This window comes from Lonchura striata, chromosome 14 (assembly GCF_046129695.1).
Source record: "Lonchura striata isolate bLonStr1 chromosome 14, bLonStr1.mat, whole genome shotgun sequence".
NCBI classification, from domain to species: domain Eukaryota; kingdom Metazoa; phylum Chordata; class Aves; order Passeriformes; family Estrildidae; genus Lonchura; species Lonchura striata.
In genome coordinates, this window is record NC_134616.1 from 18,359,206 (window position 1) to 18,378,453 (window position 19,248).

The following is a 19,248-nucleotide window of genomic DNA, read 5'->3' on the forward strand; positions in this document are numbered from 1 at the left end:
ACAATTACAGCTTGCTTTTGCAATGCAAAATTTGCAAAAGCAATTCACTCAGGCTTAAACATGATTACAACCATTTCCATACTGATTTGTACAAATGAAAGACCTGAGGGTTTTCACTCCATACACCAGGCTTGTTGATGGATAAAGTAGATGTGGCTCAAACGGGTTTGGGGATTTGGGTATAACCCAGTGTTGGTCCTGGACAGGGAAACAGGACAAGTCTCAGTGGGGAGAGTCCAAGCTGATCACCCCTCCAAGTGAGCAGCCAGGTGCATCCACCCAGCATTAATGTCGTGTTTAGCTCCACTGTTGTCTTTTGTTGGTCTCTTTCCATAAAAGGATAAAGTTTTAAAAGAGCAGAGGTTTCACCTTCAAAGCCTGGGGTCTGTGGGAGCTGGGACAGGTTAAAGGTTGCTCAGTGAATACACAGGGATAGCAACCTTTGTCTCACTGCAGTGATCCATTCCCTTGCACAGTAAGCTGTTCAGCATGTAAAGGAATGTGATCCGTTGTTCAAATCTGCTTCCCTTGTTAAAAAACACCTCTGGCCCCAAAAGCCACCTCTGCTTCACTTTGGGTTTCCATATGATCTCTCCTGGTCAAAGAGACACCACAAAAATACCCAGTTCCACTCTTGCCAGCCTTCTGGCCATATTGATCTTGCAGATTATCCTGTTGAAGAGGGTCCCACAGAATGGCTGTGGTGGTATTTCTTTGCTTACCCACTTGGAGCCCAAGGGGCACTTCAATTTTTAATAAGAGGGGCTAACTTAAACTACAATTCACCTAATTCATTCTCTTCACTACTCTCATCCCTACATTCCCAGTCAGGCTCCCCTTCCACATATTTCCATCCCAGTCTTCTGGGGATGCAATTAACTAATGGATCTTTATGGGAACCAATATACCAGATCATAAATTCTAATTTGTCCTCTACTCTTTTCCTTTCTCCCCACCCCAGTTGTTTCTGCAATTGTTCTATTCACAGGGATAACAGCTCTTTTTGTCATTTTCTTTGTTCAAACTCATCTTGTAACATTCTCATTTCCTTTTCTTTGTATTCCTTACAATGACACGCTGCTTCCAAACACATTTACAACATCTCACATATTATTCCCTTTTCTTCACAATTTTTCAGTTTCTCTCTCATGCAGTTTTTAACTGTTCCTCTATCTTTACTCCAATTATGCCAATTTTTGGATGCTCAATCCTCAGAAAGTCTTGGAGAGGATCTTATTCCATGACAGTAATTGAATCTGCCACCCTACTGACTGTGGCAATTCTGTCACAGGAGAAGAGCCAGAGATCACTCAGGTGGATCTGAGCTGGTGGATAGTTTATGGAGTTCTAATCAGCAGTTTAGGTGTGCAAATCTCAAGTCCTGCTTTCTACCTGCATGCAGCAGAGATGGCCTCAAAGGCTGGACCACGACCACACCACCAAAAGGCAGCAACAGCCCAGGATGTCCCCAGAAGCTCTCTGGAGACAAAACAAGCTGGAGAAGAGGAGTGCAGAGGTGTGGAGGGCACCCATCCCAAGGCTGTCCTTTCCTACCCCCACACATCCTCAGAACCCACCACATCTGCAGCTGCCCTGGAATGGGAGGCCCAGGTTTGGGATCTTCTCAGGAAGAGTCTGCAGCTCCAACCATGGCCCAAGGAAAGCAATCCCATTGCTGTGCTCATCCCAGAGCTCTCACACTCCATAAAAACAATGGAATTCATTCCCATCCAGCCCCTGCAAAACAGAAGCACTTACACGCCCTTTCCCATCCCTGAGGTTTTCCCCTGTAGGGAAGCCAAACTCAGCACCAAAAACAAACAAAATCCCAGAATTCCAGCTGCCCTTGCATCCCTCAGGGGATCTTGGAGCAGAACTCCCCCATCTCACTGGATAAGGAAGGGAAAACAGGAATTCCAAAAATCAAGAACTCACTGAGAGCCTCAAAACACCAATAAATCCCTTAAATAGGGGCCACACCTTGTTTAGGATTCCTTTCCATGGACACAGCCTTTGGAAAATCCACCTGTACTTCCCAAATCCAAGTGCATGGAGGTTTGGGAATCGCTTCCAGGCGGCAGCAGCTCCAGATCCCCAACCCCATCTCTTTCCCAGAGGATGGATTCCCATCCAAAGCTGTCTGGAGCCCCTCCCGCCCCACAGAGAACACCAGGAGGTGACAGAAATGCTTATTCTCTTTATTGGGATCACTGGGACATTCCCAGAGGACAGAGCCTTTTCCGGCACAGCCACAGGAGCATTCCCAGGGCAGTCAGGCTCAGCAGGGTGGCTGCTGTCAGCAGGAGCCCCTGGATCACCACAGGAATTCCACCAGCAGCACCTGGAAAGGACAAAACCCTTTCAACACTCAGCCACTTGCTTCCCAGCCTCCACCCAATCCTTGGGCATCTTTGGGAAGGAGCCCAAAGGGCAGCCCTGGGGGATTGCTCTAGAAAGTCCCTTTGTGAAATCCCTGGGAATTCACAATGGGAGCAACCCCAGTGTGACACCAGGAGACACAACCCCACAAAGACCCACCCCACAATGACCCCTACCTTGGGGGGTGTTCCCAGCTGATCCCAGACTTCCAGAGGGGCTTGCAGATTCCAGGATTAGGATGGGTCCCACAGAGACATCAGCCTCAGTTGGCCCTGAGGGCTCACCTGGAAAAAGATGGGAATGAGCTCCCAGGAGAGGGAATTCCTGCTTGGGCTGGAATTTGGGAATTACAGGAAGGTGGACACCAGAAGAGCAGAATTCCAGGGGTTTTAAATGCAAGGACACAATCAGGATAGAATCATGGCATGACCTCAAAGCCCATCCAGTGCCATGAGCAGGGACACCTCCCAGTATCCCAGGTGGCTCCAGCCTGGCCTGGGACACTTCCAGGAATGAACAGCAGTGCCAGGGTTTCCCCATCCACACAGAATTTTTCCTCAATAGCCCCCCAAAATTCCCTTCTTTCCTTTTAAAATCCCTCCCCCTAAGGACACCGGAGAGGAGCCAGGATTGTCCTTCAACTGTGCCAAAACCCCACTCGCCCAGCCCGAGGGGCCCTGGGGACACCTTTGGGACACACCTCTCTGGTCGGGGCCATCCCTCCTCACACGCCTGCCCATCCGTGCGGCCGGAGCGCGGAATTCCCGGGAATCTCCCGCGGGAGAGGGACAGCTGCCGGTGTCACAGCAGCTGCAGATGGCCGCGGTGCCCTCCAAAGGTGCCCACCTGGAACAGAGTCACCTGTGACCCCCTCTGCGGGCTGGGCGGGTCCCCTCCCCGCAGCAGGGACACTCACAGGCCGCTGGCTTTGCTGAAGGAACAGGCTTTATTCCGGGAATTCGGGGCTTCAGCCGCCGGGGACACCCGCAGGTGGCAGCTGATGTAGAGCTGGCAGGGGAAATCAAGGAAAATCCGTTAACCTTGGAGACTTTAGGGCTTTTTTCCACGGCTAAACCAAGAAAAGAGGAGGGATGGAAGTAACACCTCACCAAGTTCCCAGTGTCTCCGGCAAATTTGAAGGCATCCACCAGGAACCGCAGGGACTCCGGCCGGGGCCGCGGGGACACGAAGGCTGAGCCGGTGTCCTCTGCCCTGCTGTCCACCAGGCACCTGGAAAGGGCTGGGAATCAGCCGGGATCCCCCACAGGAGCCCGGGATCCCGCAGCCAGCCCCAGCCCGGCCTTACCCGCCCAGGTCGATGAAGGCGTAGCGGGGGGACGAGCTCCTGTCGGGGCTGGCGGTGGCCACGCACTGATCCACGAAGAGCCGCAGGGGCACATGGCCCTCCGAGGTGACATCGGCCTGCAAGCGGAGGCTGTCCCCAAGCTGGAAACCATTGGAGAGCCGCTCCCTGCTCCACTCGTCTGGAATGCAGATCCCAGGGGACAGGGTCACTTTGGGGACTTCCTGGGAGCGTGGGACCGCTTAATTGTGTGGTAACCCCGGTGGGGTGGATTTGGCACCACTGGGGCTCGCAGGAGCCAGGGGGAGCTGAGGGACACGAGGCCACCAGGGCTGCACCCACCGTCCATGAGGCGCAGGGAGAACCGGAGCCGCTCCTCGGCCGCCACCGTGGAGCGGAACGGGGCCCAGGTGGGGTGCACGGCACCGCTGCTCACGTTGCTCCTCCTGAAGGGAAGCAACGGGAATTACCTGGGGTGGCAGCGGCACCTCAGGGCCATGGCAGCACGGGGACAGCCCCCACCACTCACCTGGGGTAGTGACACTCAATGGGGACCTCGGCTGGGGTGGCCCTCACGATAAGGGGGTTGCCAGAACGGGTGGGTTTGTAGAACAGAGTGGTTCTGTAGATCAGGGAGTCTGGGGTCACCTGGAAGGAGAATTTGGGAGAGGTGAAAAACCTGGAAAACAAACTCGGCACCAGCAGGGACACAAAAGCCACTTTCCCGATCCTACAGGATACCACGGAGCTGTGTGCTGGCATTCCAACAAGGCACCGGCTTGAAGGAGGCCAGCACCTCCAGGACTCAGGCACAGCACCTCAGGACCCATTATCCCATAAATTCCTTCATCCGATCCCAAACCCACTACTGAGTGCGTGTGTCATCCACGAGATCCACACCCCAAAATCCACCCCTGCTCCGGGCACTCCTCACCCCAAACCCGCCAGCTCCTGCACCGGGGCATCTCTCGGGGTGACACCTTCACCCCGTGGCCGCCCGGCCCCGGTGCCACTCACCTGCAGGGTGCTGCCACACTCGTGCAGCGCGGCCACGAAGGTGACAAAGGTCTGGGCGGCGTTCGTGGACAGGGGCGGGCAGGAGGCCGTGCCCAGGCTCAGCTCCGCTGCCCGCACCGGGCGGCCGGTGCCGAAGAGGTCCCTGCGCACGGTGACCGCCAGCTGCCCCTCCCGGCAGCGCACGGCCACCGCGGGCCGCGGGGACAGCGCCCGCAGCTGCGACAGATCCACCCGCGCCCAGGGCTGCGACCTGCGGGAGTCACCCCGCAGCCGCCACGGCCCGGAATTCCCCGAGGGAAAGCCCCAGGGATCAGAGGATGCGGCCGAAGCCAACAGCCAGCAGAGCAGAGCGACCCCAAAGCGGCTCCCAAACCCCATCCTGACCCCAGGAAAAGCAGCGCATGGCAAAGGGGCTGCTCGGGAGCTTTTTATGGGAACATCCCGGGGGATTCCCGGCAGGGATAACGGGATCCAGCTGGGGATTGCACTCGGGATAACGGGATCCAGCTGGGTCTCATCCCTTCCGAGGGCGATTCCCGCCCCCTGCAGCCGGGAATTGTCCCGTTTGTCCCATGTCCTGCTCGGCTGTGGTGGCACCAATGTCACCCGTGTCCCCCTCGCTCCCTGAGCTGGAGCCGATTTTGGCCAGCGAGGCTTTCTCGGGCATCTCCCCCCGGATCTTCCCAGGAATTCCCAAAATCCAGGCGGTGCGTTCAGAACTGCGGATGTGCCAATCCCACCCGGGCGCTTTGGGATCGGCTCGTGCCCGATTTCCCTGGAATTGCGCCTGGCTAATGAGGGCACCATAACGAGTTCATTTGCATGGAGAGCAGAGGGGCAGAGGCGGTTAGGGACCGGCAGGAGGAATCCAGAGATTAATTAGCCTGCGGGTGTTAATTGCGGTGATTGGCACCGCCGCTGGTGGGCACAGGAGGGTGACAATGGCCCTGCGCAGCTGCGGGAGGAGCTGGGGACACTCAGGAGAGTGGCAGGGCCCGGCTGAGTCGTCCCCGCGCCCTGCAGACATTCCCGGAGAATTCCCACTCCTCATCCATAGGGATGGGAGAGCTGGGAGAGATTTTGGCCTCGGGATTTATTCCTGGTGGGGATTTTTACCGGGAAACGGGGTTGGAGCATTTAGCTTCCTCTTCCAGGATCTGTGGGATGTGTTTGGGATGAGGGAACCTACTCCAGCCAGTTGTAGGAGAAGAGCAAAGCTCCGACCCAGCCCGAATTCCTGGTGGAAATTCTTGAGTCAGGTCCTGCTGTGCCCTGCAGCATTCATAATGTCACTCCTACATTCCCACATCCCCCTCTGGCACCATCCCGGTGTCCCGGCGTTGTCCCGGGTGCTTTTAGGGATGTTGAATAAATGATGGGACACAGAAAATGTCTCCAGCCCTCTCCATGAATTCTGCAGGAATGGTGCAGCTCCCGGCCTGGCTCATCCTGAAGCTGCCCTGGAATGGTTTATCCATGGGGATAGGGCTGCTTGGGGGGCTCCAGAGGGATGGGAGGGGATGTTCCTGCACCCAGAGGTATGATTTGGGATGGAAGGGCATGTTCCTGCATCCAGAGGTACCCATGGGGATGGGAGGCAATGTTCCTGCTTCCCACAGCCTCGTTCCCCATCCCAACACCAGGAATGGCCCTGGAAGTCCAGGATTTGATCCACCCAACCTCGGTGGGACCTAGGTCTCCAGGGATGAGTGCCTGCTCCCAAAGCCCCGTTCATGCTGTTCCACAGGGGAGGATCCAGGATCCCAAAGATCCTCGCCCAGCCCCATCCCACGTTTTCCCTCTCCAGTGTGGATTTCTCACCCCTGGAACAGCTAGCACTTTGCAGGTGCAGGTCCCAGCCCTGTGGGTCGCTGTGTGGTCAGTGCCCAGCCCGAGACATCTTCCACCCTGGCACCCAGCTCCAGGGCAGCCAAGCCCGGCACCAAGGGAGGGTGCAGGAGCAGTGCTCTGCCCAGGATGGAAAGATCACAGCCCTCTCATCCCGTACAAGCACAACTGAGGCCAGCAGGAGCCGAGTCCTGCTGCCCTGCTGCAGCCCAGGGGCGTTTCTGCACCGCTGCTCCTGGGCCGTGCTCCCCACGCTGCCAGAGCCCGGCGCTCTCCATTGGGATGGAACACTCGGCTGGCCCTCGGGAGCCCCACGGAGCCTCTCCACAGCTGCTCCCCGTGCAGAAGCCCGTGTGTGGGGCGGCACTAAGGCAGGAGACCATATGCTCCAGCACGGGGACAATGAGCCACTGACTGAGACAGGCGGCTGTGACGAGCCACGGGCATGACTGATGGCACGAGGACTCTGGGGGAGCAGATTTTACAGCAGATAAGCCCTAATGAACAGAGAAATAACTGCTCGTGATGAGGGAGATGTACAGAGCTCCAAAAGCCACCGTCCTGCGAGGGAGGAAACACTTGATTGCCAGCAAGGCCACGGAGCAGCAGAGCTGAGAAAGTGCACCTTCCTACCGGCCTGGAGAGCAGGGCAGTGAGCCAACACTTCACTGCAGGAGGAGGAATAAGAGCACAAGGGGTGCTAGTGGAGCAGAACAGGCTCACAGGGCTGCCCTGCACATCTGCCTTGGTGCTGCAGCTTCACTGCTGCAGAGAGAGCCAGAAAATTGCAGCTAAAATGCATCTCCTGCAGCACCTAAAATTCCCTGCAGAGGGGAAACTGAGGCACGGAGCCAAGGAGTCATCCCTGCACAGCCAGACACCCCTGCATGAGGGAAAAGAAATCTTTGAAACTCAGTATTGGTCTTTGCAGCTCACAAGCTGCTTCCCATAAGGAAACCCTGTCGCCTAATATTGGCTTGAGCCCATGCCACAGCCTTCCTGGGAGGGAGCTTTGCCACAGGAACTGCTGCCGAGCCACCTCGTACTAGAATTTACTACAGCTCTGCCTGGAAGCCTGCCCTGTGCTTCCTATTTTTAGCTGCAGGCAGACCTATTCATATCAGTCAATGCTGAAATTCAGGTCCTTTCCCAGCTTTGGTGCAGTAATTCAGGGACATGCATGGAGCCAGGTTCTCAGCTCTGAGGATTAATAATAAAGCCATGAGCTGCGTGGTCTCAAGGCTGGGAGGACACAGGGTGTCTTTGCTAAAGGCATTATCATCACACACATTTATTCCACAGGATCACACCACTGCTTAGGTGCAGAGCAAAGCAGGGACTGGAATGTGATTTACCAGCTCATAAACTGCAAGGAAAGCAGGAGAAATGGCATGAGAGAGAGGAAGGGTCCAGGGGAAGTGGAAACAGCTCCACAAGGTTTCACACGGATGGATTTTTCCCTGCCTGTTAATTATTTTATCTTAAAATGCTTTTGGAAGGGAAGAACTTCATTAGTGCTCAACACAGGACAAGTAAAAGTTGTATGGTTTGCCAGCTGGCCTTGGCAAACCAACTTTCTGCTTTGTCTTCTCCTTGCCTTCTCTCTCAGAACCGATCTCGAAGGCACAGAATACAATATCCAGAATATAATATCAACAGGACAGACGACTGGGGATACAAGCTTCAGAAAGTCACCCTAGGACACTGCTCTGTTGAGATATGTCACCAGACTATGCTAAGACAAATTTTTGGAATTGCTAATTCAAGTTCTACAATCACAGTGGAAAGCTGAGGAGGAAACATCGTTCACTGCAGTTACCTTGTGGCATGCCAGTACTTCCTTTCAATTCCAATGTTTTTTGGATTTAATTTCATGACATCACAGGCATAACTAAACATCTTTTGAGCAGGAAGGAAGATATTATTCTTCTCATGATACTGATGGGTAAGTTGAAATGCAAAGCAGCTAATTCAAAGTGAAAAAGCAATAAAGTCAATTGTAAAACTCAATTTGTAAAACTCAAACATACAGAGGGTAAATCTCAGAGGTCTGCAGTAACTCAGGGTGATTTCAATAAGCCAATGCAGCAGCAAGCACATGTTTGGTGATGGAGCTCCCAATCAGCCAGACCTTGCTCTAATGACACTTGATCACGCTCCCTGCTTCACGTGCGTGACAGCACGTGCCAGATGGCTCAGGTGACAGACAGTGTGACAATAACAGCTCTCAGCAGTGATACACACACCTCCTCCCGAGCACTGACGTTGCCCATTGACATCATGACTACCTTCATGGCAGCTAAACTCAGCTGTGACAGAGGAAACCTGAGACACAGCCAGCCCCAAGGCAGCTCTTCCCCTGCTTGGAGGAGAGGCACGCCAGGCCCTGCCAGTCCAGCTGACAGGCATTTCTAAGGGCACTATCCGTGGGTTTAATCCCACCAGGTGGCACAAGGAGGAAGCACCTCACAGAGCAGTTATTGGGGTTCATCCTTCCTGGCTCCAATGTATTCCTGCTCCTGCCTGCAGCCAGCCAGGAGCCCGAGGCTCTCCTGCTGCACTCAGAGAGGTGCCAGGAGGGTCTCCTCACCTGCACACACTGCTGGTGCCCGTGCACTGCCCTTGGTCACTCGGGATGGCACTTGCTGAAGGCTGCCCCAGCCCTCCTGCTCTGTGGGAGTCCAGGGCTGCCCTCTGGCTGCCCTGGCAGGTCTGGGACCCTGGCAGGGGTCAGGAACCCCCTGGACAGAGCCCCCAGAGACACTGGCTGTGATCTATGCCCATGGAAAAGAGTTTTCAATCTTACAGGATCAATTACAAGCTCTGAGTGTTTGATATCAGTAATAATTAAGTGTGGCACGGGTGCAAAAGTAGAATTTTAGGATTCTAGGTTAGGGGTCCAAAGGGGACAAGATGGAGGAAATTGGGTGTGCCTTGTCCTTTTTCTCCTTCATGCCCTCCATGTTTCACTGTGGTGTTGGCATTTTTCTGTTGGTTCAGGCTGGGGACACTCTGTCCAACGTAGGTGACAGATATTGGCACGTTCTTGTAAATCCAGCCCAGGGAGTTTCTGGTATTTAATGTTTGTCACATCCCACTGAGGGCAGAGCCCCACACGCTGCCCTGCAGGACAGAGCTGGGCAGGGCAGCAGAACATGTGAGAGATAAACAGAATAAACAACCTGGAAACCAGCACAGACCAATTATGGCTTCTGCTTTGGCAGGGGGGCTGACAGACAGAGACTTTCTACAATCTCAGAATCATCAATACCTCAGATTCTGACACTGCCTGAGGTGTCAGCAGAGCAGATGGAACAAATAGGCAAACGCTGCTTCTCCCATCCACACACTTTCCAGGAGAAACATGTCAAATGAATGGACAAAAAGAGCCCAAAACAAAACAACAAGGTGTGTGTGAGCATATTACGTCCTTTTCCATCCCCACGTTATGCCTGAGCTGCTACCTTGGGACTGCCACTGAAGCCAATGTGCCATTTGCTTCACACAGCTCCTGGGATCTCCGCGGCGCCGTTTACGCTTGGGTAGCTCAACTTCTGGAGGCCATTAGGCAGGGTAATTTCACCAGTTCCTGAGCAAATGCCTGGAGGACTCCTTGCAAAGCCACTTCAGCACAGCTGAAATATGGAGGAAATGTTTGTTTGAATCCTAAGGAGAAATGTAATGACTGCTTTGTAGTAAAGCACATTCAAATCAGCCCCACTTTGGCTGATCAAGGCACAATCTCATCAGCACTCTCCAAGAAGAAATACTTCTGATCCAGAAAGTGAGCTTAACATCTTTGTGGAAGAGTTTTCATCAGCTGACAACACCTATTTTGGGAGAAGTTAGCTTACAGCATCACTCAGGTGCAGACTTTAAAATAAGGGCATTTTTTTCTATTTTCTAATATTTTTTTTCAATTTTTTCTTTTTTTGTTTTTTTTTTTTTTTAAAGCACTTTCCATTTGATGGGCCCACCTCCACTGAGATACCAGCTGGCCAAAGGTACCTGGGAGCTGTGGCCTGTTTATTTTTTTGTTGTGTTGGTGCAAACAGGGCTCTGCAGAGCAGCTTCCACATCTGTGTGTGGGTGCTGAGTCCTAACCCAGGTGATTGGAACAGATCTTGGTTTCAGGGATCAGGAAATTGGGACAAGCCCTTGAGAAGCCTGGAAGCAACAAGGCCCTGGATCATCCCAGTGCAGCATGGAGGGCAAAACCATAGAGCAACCATTCTGGGAACAAGGAACCAGGGTAAGTGCCACTGGTGCCACCAGCTCAGCAGCACCTTGAGGAGGAACCAAGTGAGAAACCCAAAAGAAACACTCTGGGTTCACTGGCACCTTGTGAAGAGATGGGAGAAAGAGTCCCAGGTGGGGTGTCTGTACTGATGTCCTCAGAAGGACACAGGTGTCAGGAGAGATGGTTCCCAGCCCATGCTGGGTGACAAAGCAGCTTTGGAAGTGGCAGTAGCTGGAGATTTGTTGGATCTCACTGTTTTGAGGTGCAGGTCCTCCTCAGCAATGTTTCACACACAGGAGGATGGATTTGCTCCTCACCCTGCCTTGGAAATGGGAAATCAGAAGCAGAGAGCTGCAGCAGTGGGTGAAAACAGCCAAGTTTATCCATGGCTGATGTATCTGGTGCGACTGCAGGCTGTCTCCTCCAACTCCACACCCGTTCCTCTGCCCAGCCAGGCTCCTGCAAAGGTTGCTGTCCTCTAGTCCCCCTCTCCCTTCACACCCTGGCTTTGCCAAACAGGACAGCAGGCTTGTTAGAAACTGTCCCTGCACCACCAAACCTGTGAATATGCAATGTGCATTGCATTTTAATCATGGCTGGGGACCTGACAGAGTTAATTAAAAGAGAAGGAGTCAGCACAAGTATTAAGGGTGCCTGTGAAGAGCAGCAGGCCAGGGTGTATATCAGCAAAGGCTGAGGGAGATGCAGAAGAAAGCAAGGGGCTCTCAGTGCTGTCTCAGCCAGGCACAGACTGGTGCTTGGCAGCTGCCAGCACTTGCGTGCACTCCCCTGAGCGTGTTCCTGTGTGTGATGGCACACAGATGTTCAGAGTGCTACGCTGTGCCCCGGGCCTGTTCAGGCACAAACATCTGCCAGCAGAGAGCAGGAAGCAAAGCCCAGTAAACCCAGTTTCCTCTGGCTGCGAGACAAAAGTGTGGGACTGACACACCGAGTCCTGCCCAGTGACCATGGCTGAGTGTCCCTGCAGAGGAACCTGCTCGGTTGGAGGCATCAGTTCATCTGTCCACGCCTTTGAACAAAGGGTTCTATCAAAAATACCACTCCTATGCAAGTTTGGGTGGAACTCAAAAATCCCTGGTCCCCTCCAGAAAGGAGATCCTCTCACTGTCTCACTGTCCCACTCTCAAAGCCCTGGTCCCCTCCAGAAAAGGGATTCTTTGGCCCTGGCAAGCTCAAAGCTCTGTCCCCAAGCAGTGAGTGAGGAAGGAGGACTTGGCCCCTGCTTTTGATCTCCTCTCCCAGGGGCTGTGCTGTCCCCAATGCACAGGGGCTGCTGTTACTGGGTGGGGAGCTCAGCTCCCAGCTCCAAGGATAGCACAGAGCGTGATTTGCCTTTGGTAACTCCTACCTACCTTCCCCTGATGTTTAGGGGCTGCTTGATCTGCGTGGGATTTTTTCATCTTTAGCACCGACAATCCTCTGATACTGCCTGTGCTTTTCTTTGACTCTAACCACAGCCCTGAAGTTGTTTCTCAAATCAAACGCTCCCAGTCAATCTGATTTTTAGAAAACACAGCGTGTCTGGGGAGAAACCTGCAAAATATAGAACACATTTCCCATTTGCATCCCAATGTTGAAAAACCCCATGAGTTCTCTATGGCACATCGTATCAGCACTACACCCGCCATGAAATATTCATGGCCATTTATTATGATGTTGTTTATTATCCTCATAAAACTCTCCAGCAATCAGTTTCTTTATTTGCTCAGCCTGCAGCATGGATGGGTGCTTTTGTGTCTCCTTCAGTGTTTGAGTTAATACAGTTCCCCTGTCACCATAAGAGCAGCACCACTGTCCTAAACTCAGTCCATCCAGGCTGCTTGTGGCATCCAAGAGCACTAATTAGGAAATGTGGGGTGACCATGATATACTCTGCCTGTATTAGGCTGCTGGAATGGAATGGAATGGAATGGAATGGAATGGAATGGAATGGAATGGAATGGAATGAAATTCAACCCAAGACTGACTTCCTGAGCCCAGTGGGACAGCACAGGAAGCAGAGGACTTGAACAGTGCTGCCAGTCCTGCTTGGGTTGGGAGGGCAGTGGGACACAGCGCTGCTCTCACCGTCCACACATCCTCCCTGTGAGGTTAAAAAAGAGGAGGGAAGCACTCAGTGAGGACAGCTGCTGGAGGTTTTATGGCAACTGCCAGATTAATGTTAATGTAAGCTGCTAAAAGATTTTCAAATGGATTAGTTCTCCATTTCCTCCTCGGCACCCTGAGGGTCTGGTGCTGGAAGAACAGACCTGAATCACCTCTGCAACCACAGAGTCCCCTCCTGGCAGCAAAGCAGAGGCCGGGGCTGGACCTGGAGGGAGCGTGTGAGAAAGAGAGAGACACTTTCTGGAACAGATTCAGTTCTTTATAGCAGTTCTTTATAGCAGGACACTTTGTAAGAGTGCCCATTCTGAAAACCTTTTATTCCTCCTGCCAGAGCTTGCGAGCCCTGCTCTTTCTGTGAGGAGGGGAGTAAAGGAGGATCTCTGAGGACAGCGAGAGCAAGAGCTCTCCTTTCACAGGGACTGCAAAGCTGAGTCTCAGCGGAGTGACCTTGATGCAACCTCTCGTTTCAAACTCACAGCAAACATTTCTGTGTTGAACAAACTGCTGCAAGAGGATTCAGGCTCCTCTCTTGCCAATGCACTGGCACTGCTTTTCCCCAGAGCACAGTGTCTTCCAAAAGCAAACTGCATCAGCCTCAGAAAAATAAATAAATCTACTTTTCACATCATTTCATCTTCTGATAACAGTAATGAACTCAGTCTGAGGCATTACTGGGAATTAATGACTGCCTGCCTCCTGACTCACCGGCTCTTCCCAGGCTATCATAAATTCCCAGGAAACATTGTGAACCACACATCACTTGGCAAACTGAAAATAAAGACATTGTCCAGGACCCTGGGGCAAATATGCAGTGTGCCAGAGCCACCTGGAAGCCTGGGAATGGAGATGAGCTCCCAGACAAACACCCTGCTCTGCCCTGATGGCTCACTGGGGGAAGCACCCGGAGCTGCTTCCTGGGGCTCCCTGCAGGATCCCAGCCCTGGCTCTGCATCACTCCTCCCAAATCCGTGTGGCTGAAAGCAGCACACCGCCCTGGGGAGCTGCTCCTCTGGGTAATTAACCTCACACTGCATGCCTTACCTTTAACCTCTTCTCCTCTCTCAGGATGCTCTTGTCTGAGAGATTAAAGAGCCTCTCCAAAGCTGCCCCTGCATGCAGGCACTTCCAGACCATTATCACTTCACCTCTAACCTGCTCTTAATAAACTAAAAGAAGATGCTTCATTACTGAAGCCAAGCTCTGCAGCTCACACCTGCTTGGCAGTTAGAAACCATCATGTCACATACATCAAGACTTTTGGACTTTGTGCCTTTCAGATCATGCGGCTTTCAGTGGGGAGAAGAAGAGCTGGTAAAATTGGCATATCTGTATATTTATTTAAATATTGAGATTTCCTGCTCTCGCAATTGCAAATGTAAATTTTGTATACTTAGATCCAGTAATCAGGGTTAATGACTAAAGAGCATTTGAAAATTGTGCAATTTGTGAAGTCCTCCATCAGAAATGACCAATTAGGTTTGCTTCTCCTTTTGAAAAATACAAATTTATGTCACCAGCTGTTCATGGGACATGGCTGTCTGGGCTGCTTGTCTCAAGAAATTTAATTAAATTTACTTACATTTAGTTAGATATAGTTATCATGTATTAATTATAGGCCATGCTCAGATTTCTGTGAGTTCCAGCATTCCACTGGCAGAACAGGTCAAGGCATGGCCGAGAGTGGAATATGTTTTAATCTGGAGGAAATGCAGCTGCTAGATCAAACAAAAGGCTGAGCAGCTCCACTCCAGCCCGTAGCTGAATTCATGTAGTGTTGGGTCTCACTTTGGCTGGAGTCATCCATCCAAACCACTTATTCTCCAAGGACAATTGCTGTGCAGTGCAGGCCAGTGCAGAGAGAGATTTGTCTCCTGACAGATTATCCCCAGGGAGAACCAGCACAACGCTCCAGGGCCTTGGAGAAGATGAGGCCTGAAGAATAATTCTGCACTACAGACGTGTTCTTCTTCCCCTCCACAGGCAGCAGCCCTGCCCTTGGGCCCCTCAGGGCAGAGCTGGGCACAGAGGGGCTCTCAGGGCATCTTCCATCCCTGTGTGGGAGCCATGGATGCTGGTTAGCCCCGCGGCTTAGCTGGGTTCCTCCAGGTCTTTAGAAGGCAGCCTGGGCTTCCCCAGCAGTGGGGTGTGACAGCAGCACCTCATGAACACATCCCAGTCCCAAGCACCCTTCTAAACCAGCTCCCTGGGATGAGCTGTTACAAGCCCCCTGGAGAAGCCGTGGCAGCACGGGGAAGTTTTATTGCCCTTAGTTACGAGCTTTGGCACACAGGAGCACTGCAGCCCTGCAGCACCTGCACCAGCAGCTCCCACACCTTGCCGCACACCAGTGCAGACACTGCAATGCCTGCAGCCCACTTTTAATTCTCCAAACACCCAGAAACCAACAGTGCCAGCTCTTTTCTCTGCTATTTTGCTTCTGGTGACCCGTGTACAATTGATTGAAGCTCCTGACACACCAGCTGCTCCCAGGTTCCTTGGTGCAACCTTGAGGGAAGTCCCACAGGTCAGCAGGCCACAGACTAAGAGCAGCTGAGGTGAACACGTCCCTGGAGGGGGAACCTCATGGTTAAGAGCTCTTTAACCCAAGACAACCCCTGCAGGATCAAAGGCAATGGCTGGAAGGCTGGATGTGTTCAGAAAGACATGGTTAATTGTAGGAGCAATTAGCCTCTGCAGGAATTCACCAGGTACACGATGGATTCTCTGTGCCTGGAAGTGTTTAAATCTCAGTGGAAGTCTTTTGGAAAGATAAGCTTACGTTTGACCAGGGTGGACAGGCTTAATACAGGAATAGCCAATTTTATGCAAGAAGAGAGGAACAGAATGGTCTTTTGAGCTGGAAAAATCTCTAAAATCTATGAAACTATTAAGAGAGAGTGAGACATTTCTAGTGGGTTTGACAGCTAGATGACAAATCTGTGTTAAATTCCACAGGATCCAAAGAAACTACTCAGCCTCGTTTTCTGATATCCTCCAAGGGGTTTCCCAGTGGGGGATTTTAGCTTTCCATTTTTTAGCTTTAGAATAATTTTCCGAATTGGAAAACTTCTCAAGCACCCCTCCTCTCACCTCCCCTGCTCCTGCATCCTTTCCTCTGTCTCGGAGAGTGCGTGCCAAGTTGTGCGTGGGCGAGCCCCTGGGACAGGCAGCAGCAGAGCCATCCCACACGTGTGAGGAGCAGAGCAGTGGGCACGAGTGGGAGAAGCCAAGCTTTGCACTTCCCCAGTCCAGAGTGATCTCAGAGCCTGGGCATCACCCCCTTGCCAAGCCTGGAGAAGCTCCACAGCACGAGGAGGGAGGGCTGTGCCCATTTTGCTTCTCCAGAATGGTTTGGGTTATCAATATTTCCATTTTTACTCTGCTATGAAGCCTTCCCAAAGTGTCAGAATCTGAGGTATTGATGATCCCAAGATTGTAGAAAGTCTCTGTCTGTCAGCCCCCTGCCAAAGCAGAAGCCATAATTGGTCTGTGCTGGTTTCCAGGTTGTTTATTCTGTTGATCTCTCACATGTTCTGCTGCCCTGCCCAGCTCTGTCCTGCAGGGCAGCGTGTGGGGCTCTGCCCTCAGTGGGATGTGACAAACATTAAATACCAGAAACTCCCTGGGCTGCATTTACAAGAACGTGCCAATATCTGTCACCTACGTTGGACAGTGTGTCCCCAGCCTGAACCTACAGAAAAATGCCAACACCACAGTAAGACATGGAGGGCATGAAGAAGGAGAAAAAGGACAAGACACACCCAATTTCCTCCATCTTGTGCCCTTTGGACCCCTCATCTAGAATCCTAAAATTTTACTTTTGCACCCGTGCCACACTTAATTATTACTGATATCAAATACTCAGAGCTGGTAATTCACCCTGTAAGATTGAAAACTCTTTTCCATGGGCATAGATCACAGCCAGTGTCTCTGGGGGCTCTGTCCAGGGGGTTCCTGACCCCTGCCAGGGTCCCAGGGCAGCCAGAGGGAAGCCCTGGATTCCCACACATTACATCAGGGCACAGCAGCTCTGCTTGGGGCTGGCTCATCGCTCCCCAATAATGGAAGCGGTTATGAGGCTCATGGCATGCTGCAGGTGATTAAGAATTAATTACTGCTCCCAGGGCAAATTGTTTCAGCCAAAACAGCTGAGTTTGGTATTTTGCATGTGTTTTGAAAAAGATGGCGGATGATTGAACATGCAGAGTAATTCCCAATCAGTCGTCACCTTCTGTGGACTTCCAGCCCCACCAAAATAGAAACCTCTCACTCAGACATGCTGCACCCTCCCTCCCAGCCTTCTCTGCTGGGCTTGCTTAGCAGGGACACTCCTCAGGAAAGCCTGAAGTACAAATTTTGACCCTCTCCAGTAGTTTCTTGTCTGTCTTGAATTCAGCAGCTCCTTAGCAAGATCGAGGAAAAAAAAAAAAAAAGGGTTAATTGAATGTGGAATAAATTAATGAAAAGGCGGCTAGGCCCACCAATATTAATAAAAAATTATAAATATTTAGGCCATTAAATGTAAAAGCAGTCAGCTTCTGAATTTTGGTGGGGCTTCCTCACAGGCATGACACCAAGACCCTGTATTGGAAAAATCTGCTCTCTTATGGGGCTGCTGGTCCTTCAGAGAGTAAAGAGGTTAATGAAATAGAGGTAGAAAAGATTGCAATGTTTCCTGCACTTCCTTGTAATTTAAATGTGTGGCAAGCACTGCATTCTTCCAGAAATCCCAAGTGGAAGATGTAAAACAACAACCACTTGAAGGATTTAGCCCAGAAGTCTCCAGCTGAATTCATATTTATAGTTGGAAGTTTGTATAAACTCATGGAAAGCTTGGGGGGAAAAATGCATAAGCGGCAGCCACTGCTGAAACTTCTGGAATGGGGCAATTTGCAGAAGAACCCAAGATCTGGCCGGGCCTTTTGAAGGTGACAGTCCCCCTGCTCTCAGAAGGGATTGTGATCCTCCTCGGTCCTCAATTCACTGTGCAGCACAGGAGGGGTGGTGGGAAAGGCAGCACGGAGCTGCATTTCAAAAGCCAGGGAGGATTTGGCCCTTGGATCCTGCAGTCCTGCCTGCCCTGAGCCACCCCAGCCTGGCTCGGGATGGAAGGGCTGTGAGGGGAGCAGGGCCAGCCTGCACAGCAAAGATCCTGGAAATGATCTCAGCTTTGGGCCCTGCTGAGCTGCAGAGGGAACGGGTGCCCTGGGCGTGCAGGGCTGAGCGGGCAAGTCCACAGGGCACAGCAGCTGAAACGCTGCTTCAGTGGCCATCAAAATCACCCCTAACATGTCCAAATGTCTGAGGCCATTTGTGGGGCAGCCCAAGGTGAGACAGACTGGAGAGATGACCTCCTGCCATGAGAAGACCCTCCAGCATGCAGATCACCCCAAGGTTTCCTTGCTTGTCTGTGGCTGCCTTCTTTCTGCAGATAGCTCCCAGAGGGTCCTGTCACTCCCCATCTCCTCTCCCTCCCCAGCCCCCTGCAGCTGGCAGAAGCTGGCTCTGCCCACCAGCAAAGCCAGCAGTGCTCTGCAAACCTTGCCTCCCCTCCTCAGGAGATGTTTTGTCAGTGCACTGACACAGAGCTTCCCTCCCTTATTCCATGGGATCTGCTGCCCCAAGAAAGAGCAGAGAGCAGAGCTGAACACCAAGACACAGCAGGGCAGGAGGGAGGGAGCCCCTTGCACACACAGCTCCCAGAGAGGCTGCCCTGCTCAAACTGCACCCAGGGTGCTGCTTTGTCCCTGTCGACACTGTCCTGTCAGAGCCCCAGCCTGGTTCAGGGGCTCCGTGTGCTGGAAAAGTCTCTCCTCCAACCTGAGCTTCCAAAGAAAGGCTCAGCAGTCTCTGTTGTTTGGTCTCAAGGCAGTTTATTGCAAGTTATCTCAAAGATTTTCTTCTGGGGCTGCTGTGGTTTGCTCACAGCTCAGGCAGAGGCACACACACACCCTGACATCCTCTCTGACCCTGACTGCTTCTTCTCTCCCACCCAGGGCTGCTGCTGTCTTTTATATGGTACATTACGTGTTACATGGTTACAGTTTTTCCCCAATGCCTACTACCTATATTAAATGGGGATTTTCTATCTTTTATATGGTATATTATGTATTACATGGTTACAGTTTTTCCCCAATGCCTAATACCTATATTAAATGGTGTTTTTCTACTCTAAACCAATCTGGGAGTGCCAACATCACCAAGAACATGGAGGTAAGGAAGGAGAAAGAGGAGGAACAGGACCGGCCTACATTCCTCCATCTTAAAACCTCTGACCCCCATGTACAAAGCAAAAACCCCCCTGCACAGGACTTAAAACCCCCCTGTACAGCAC

The 19,248-nt window shown here is 52.1% G+C and overlaps 1 protein-coding gene across 1 annotated transcript; it reads right to left on the bottom strand.

Moving 5' to 3' along the window:
• Positions 1-2,207: 2,207 nt before the first annotated feature.
• Positions 2,208-5,077, bottom strand: LOC110472685 (zona pellucida sperm-binding protein 3). The gene is made up of 9 exons (XM_031504831.2): positions 4,700-5,077; positions 4,212-4,330; positions 4,025-4,128; positions 3,686-3,863; positions 3,489-3,609; positions 3,296-3,387; positions 3,080-3,225; positions 2,556-2,663; positions 2,208-2,341 (listed from the first exon to the last, which is right to left on the bottom strand). Exons 1-9 carry the CDS (start codon positions 5,075-5,077, stop codon positions 2,208-2,210), a joined length of 1,380 nt encoding a protein of 459 aa, XP_031360691.2.
• Between the last annotated feature and the right edge of the window lie 14,171 nt (positions 5,078-19,248).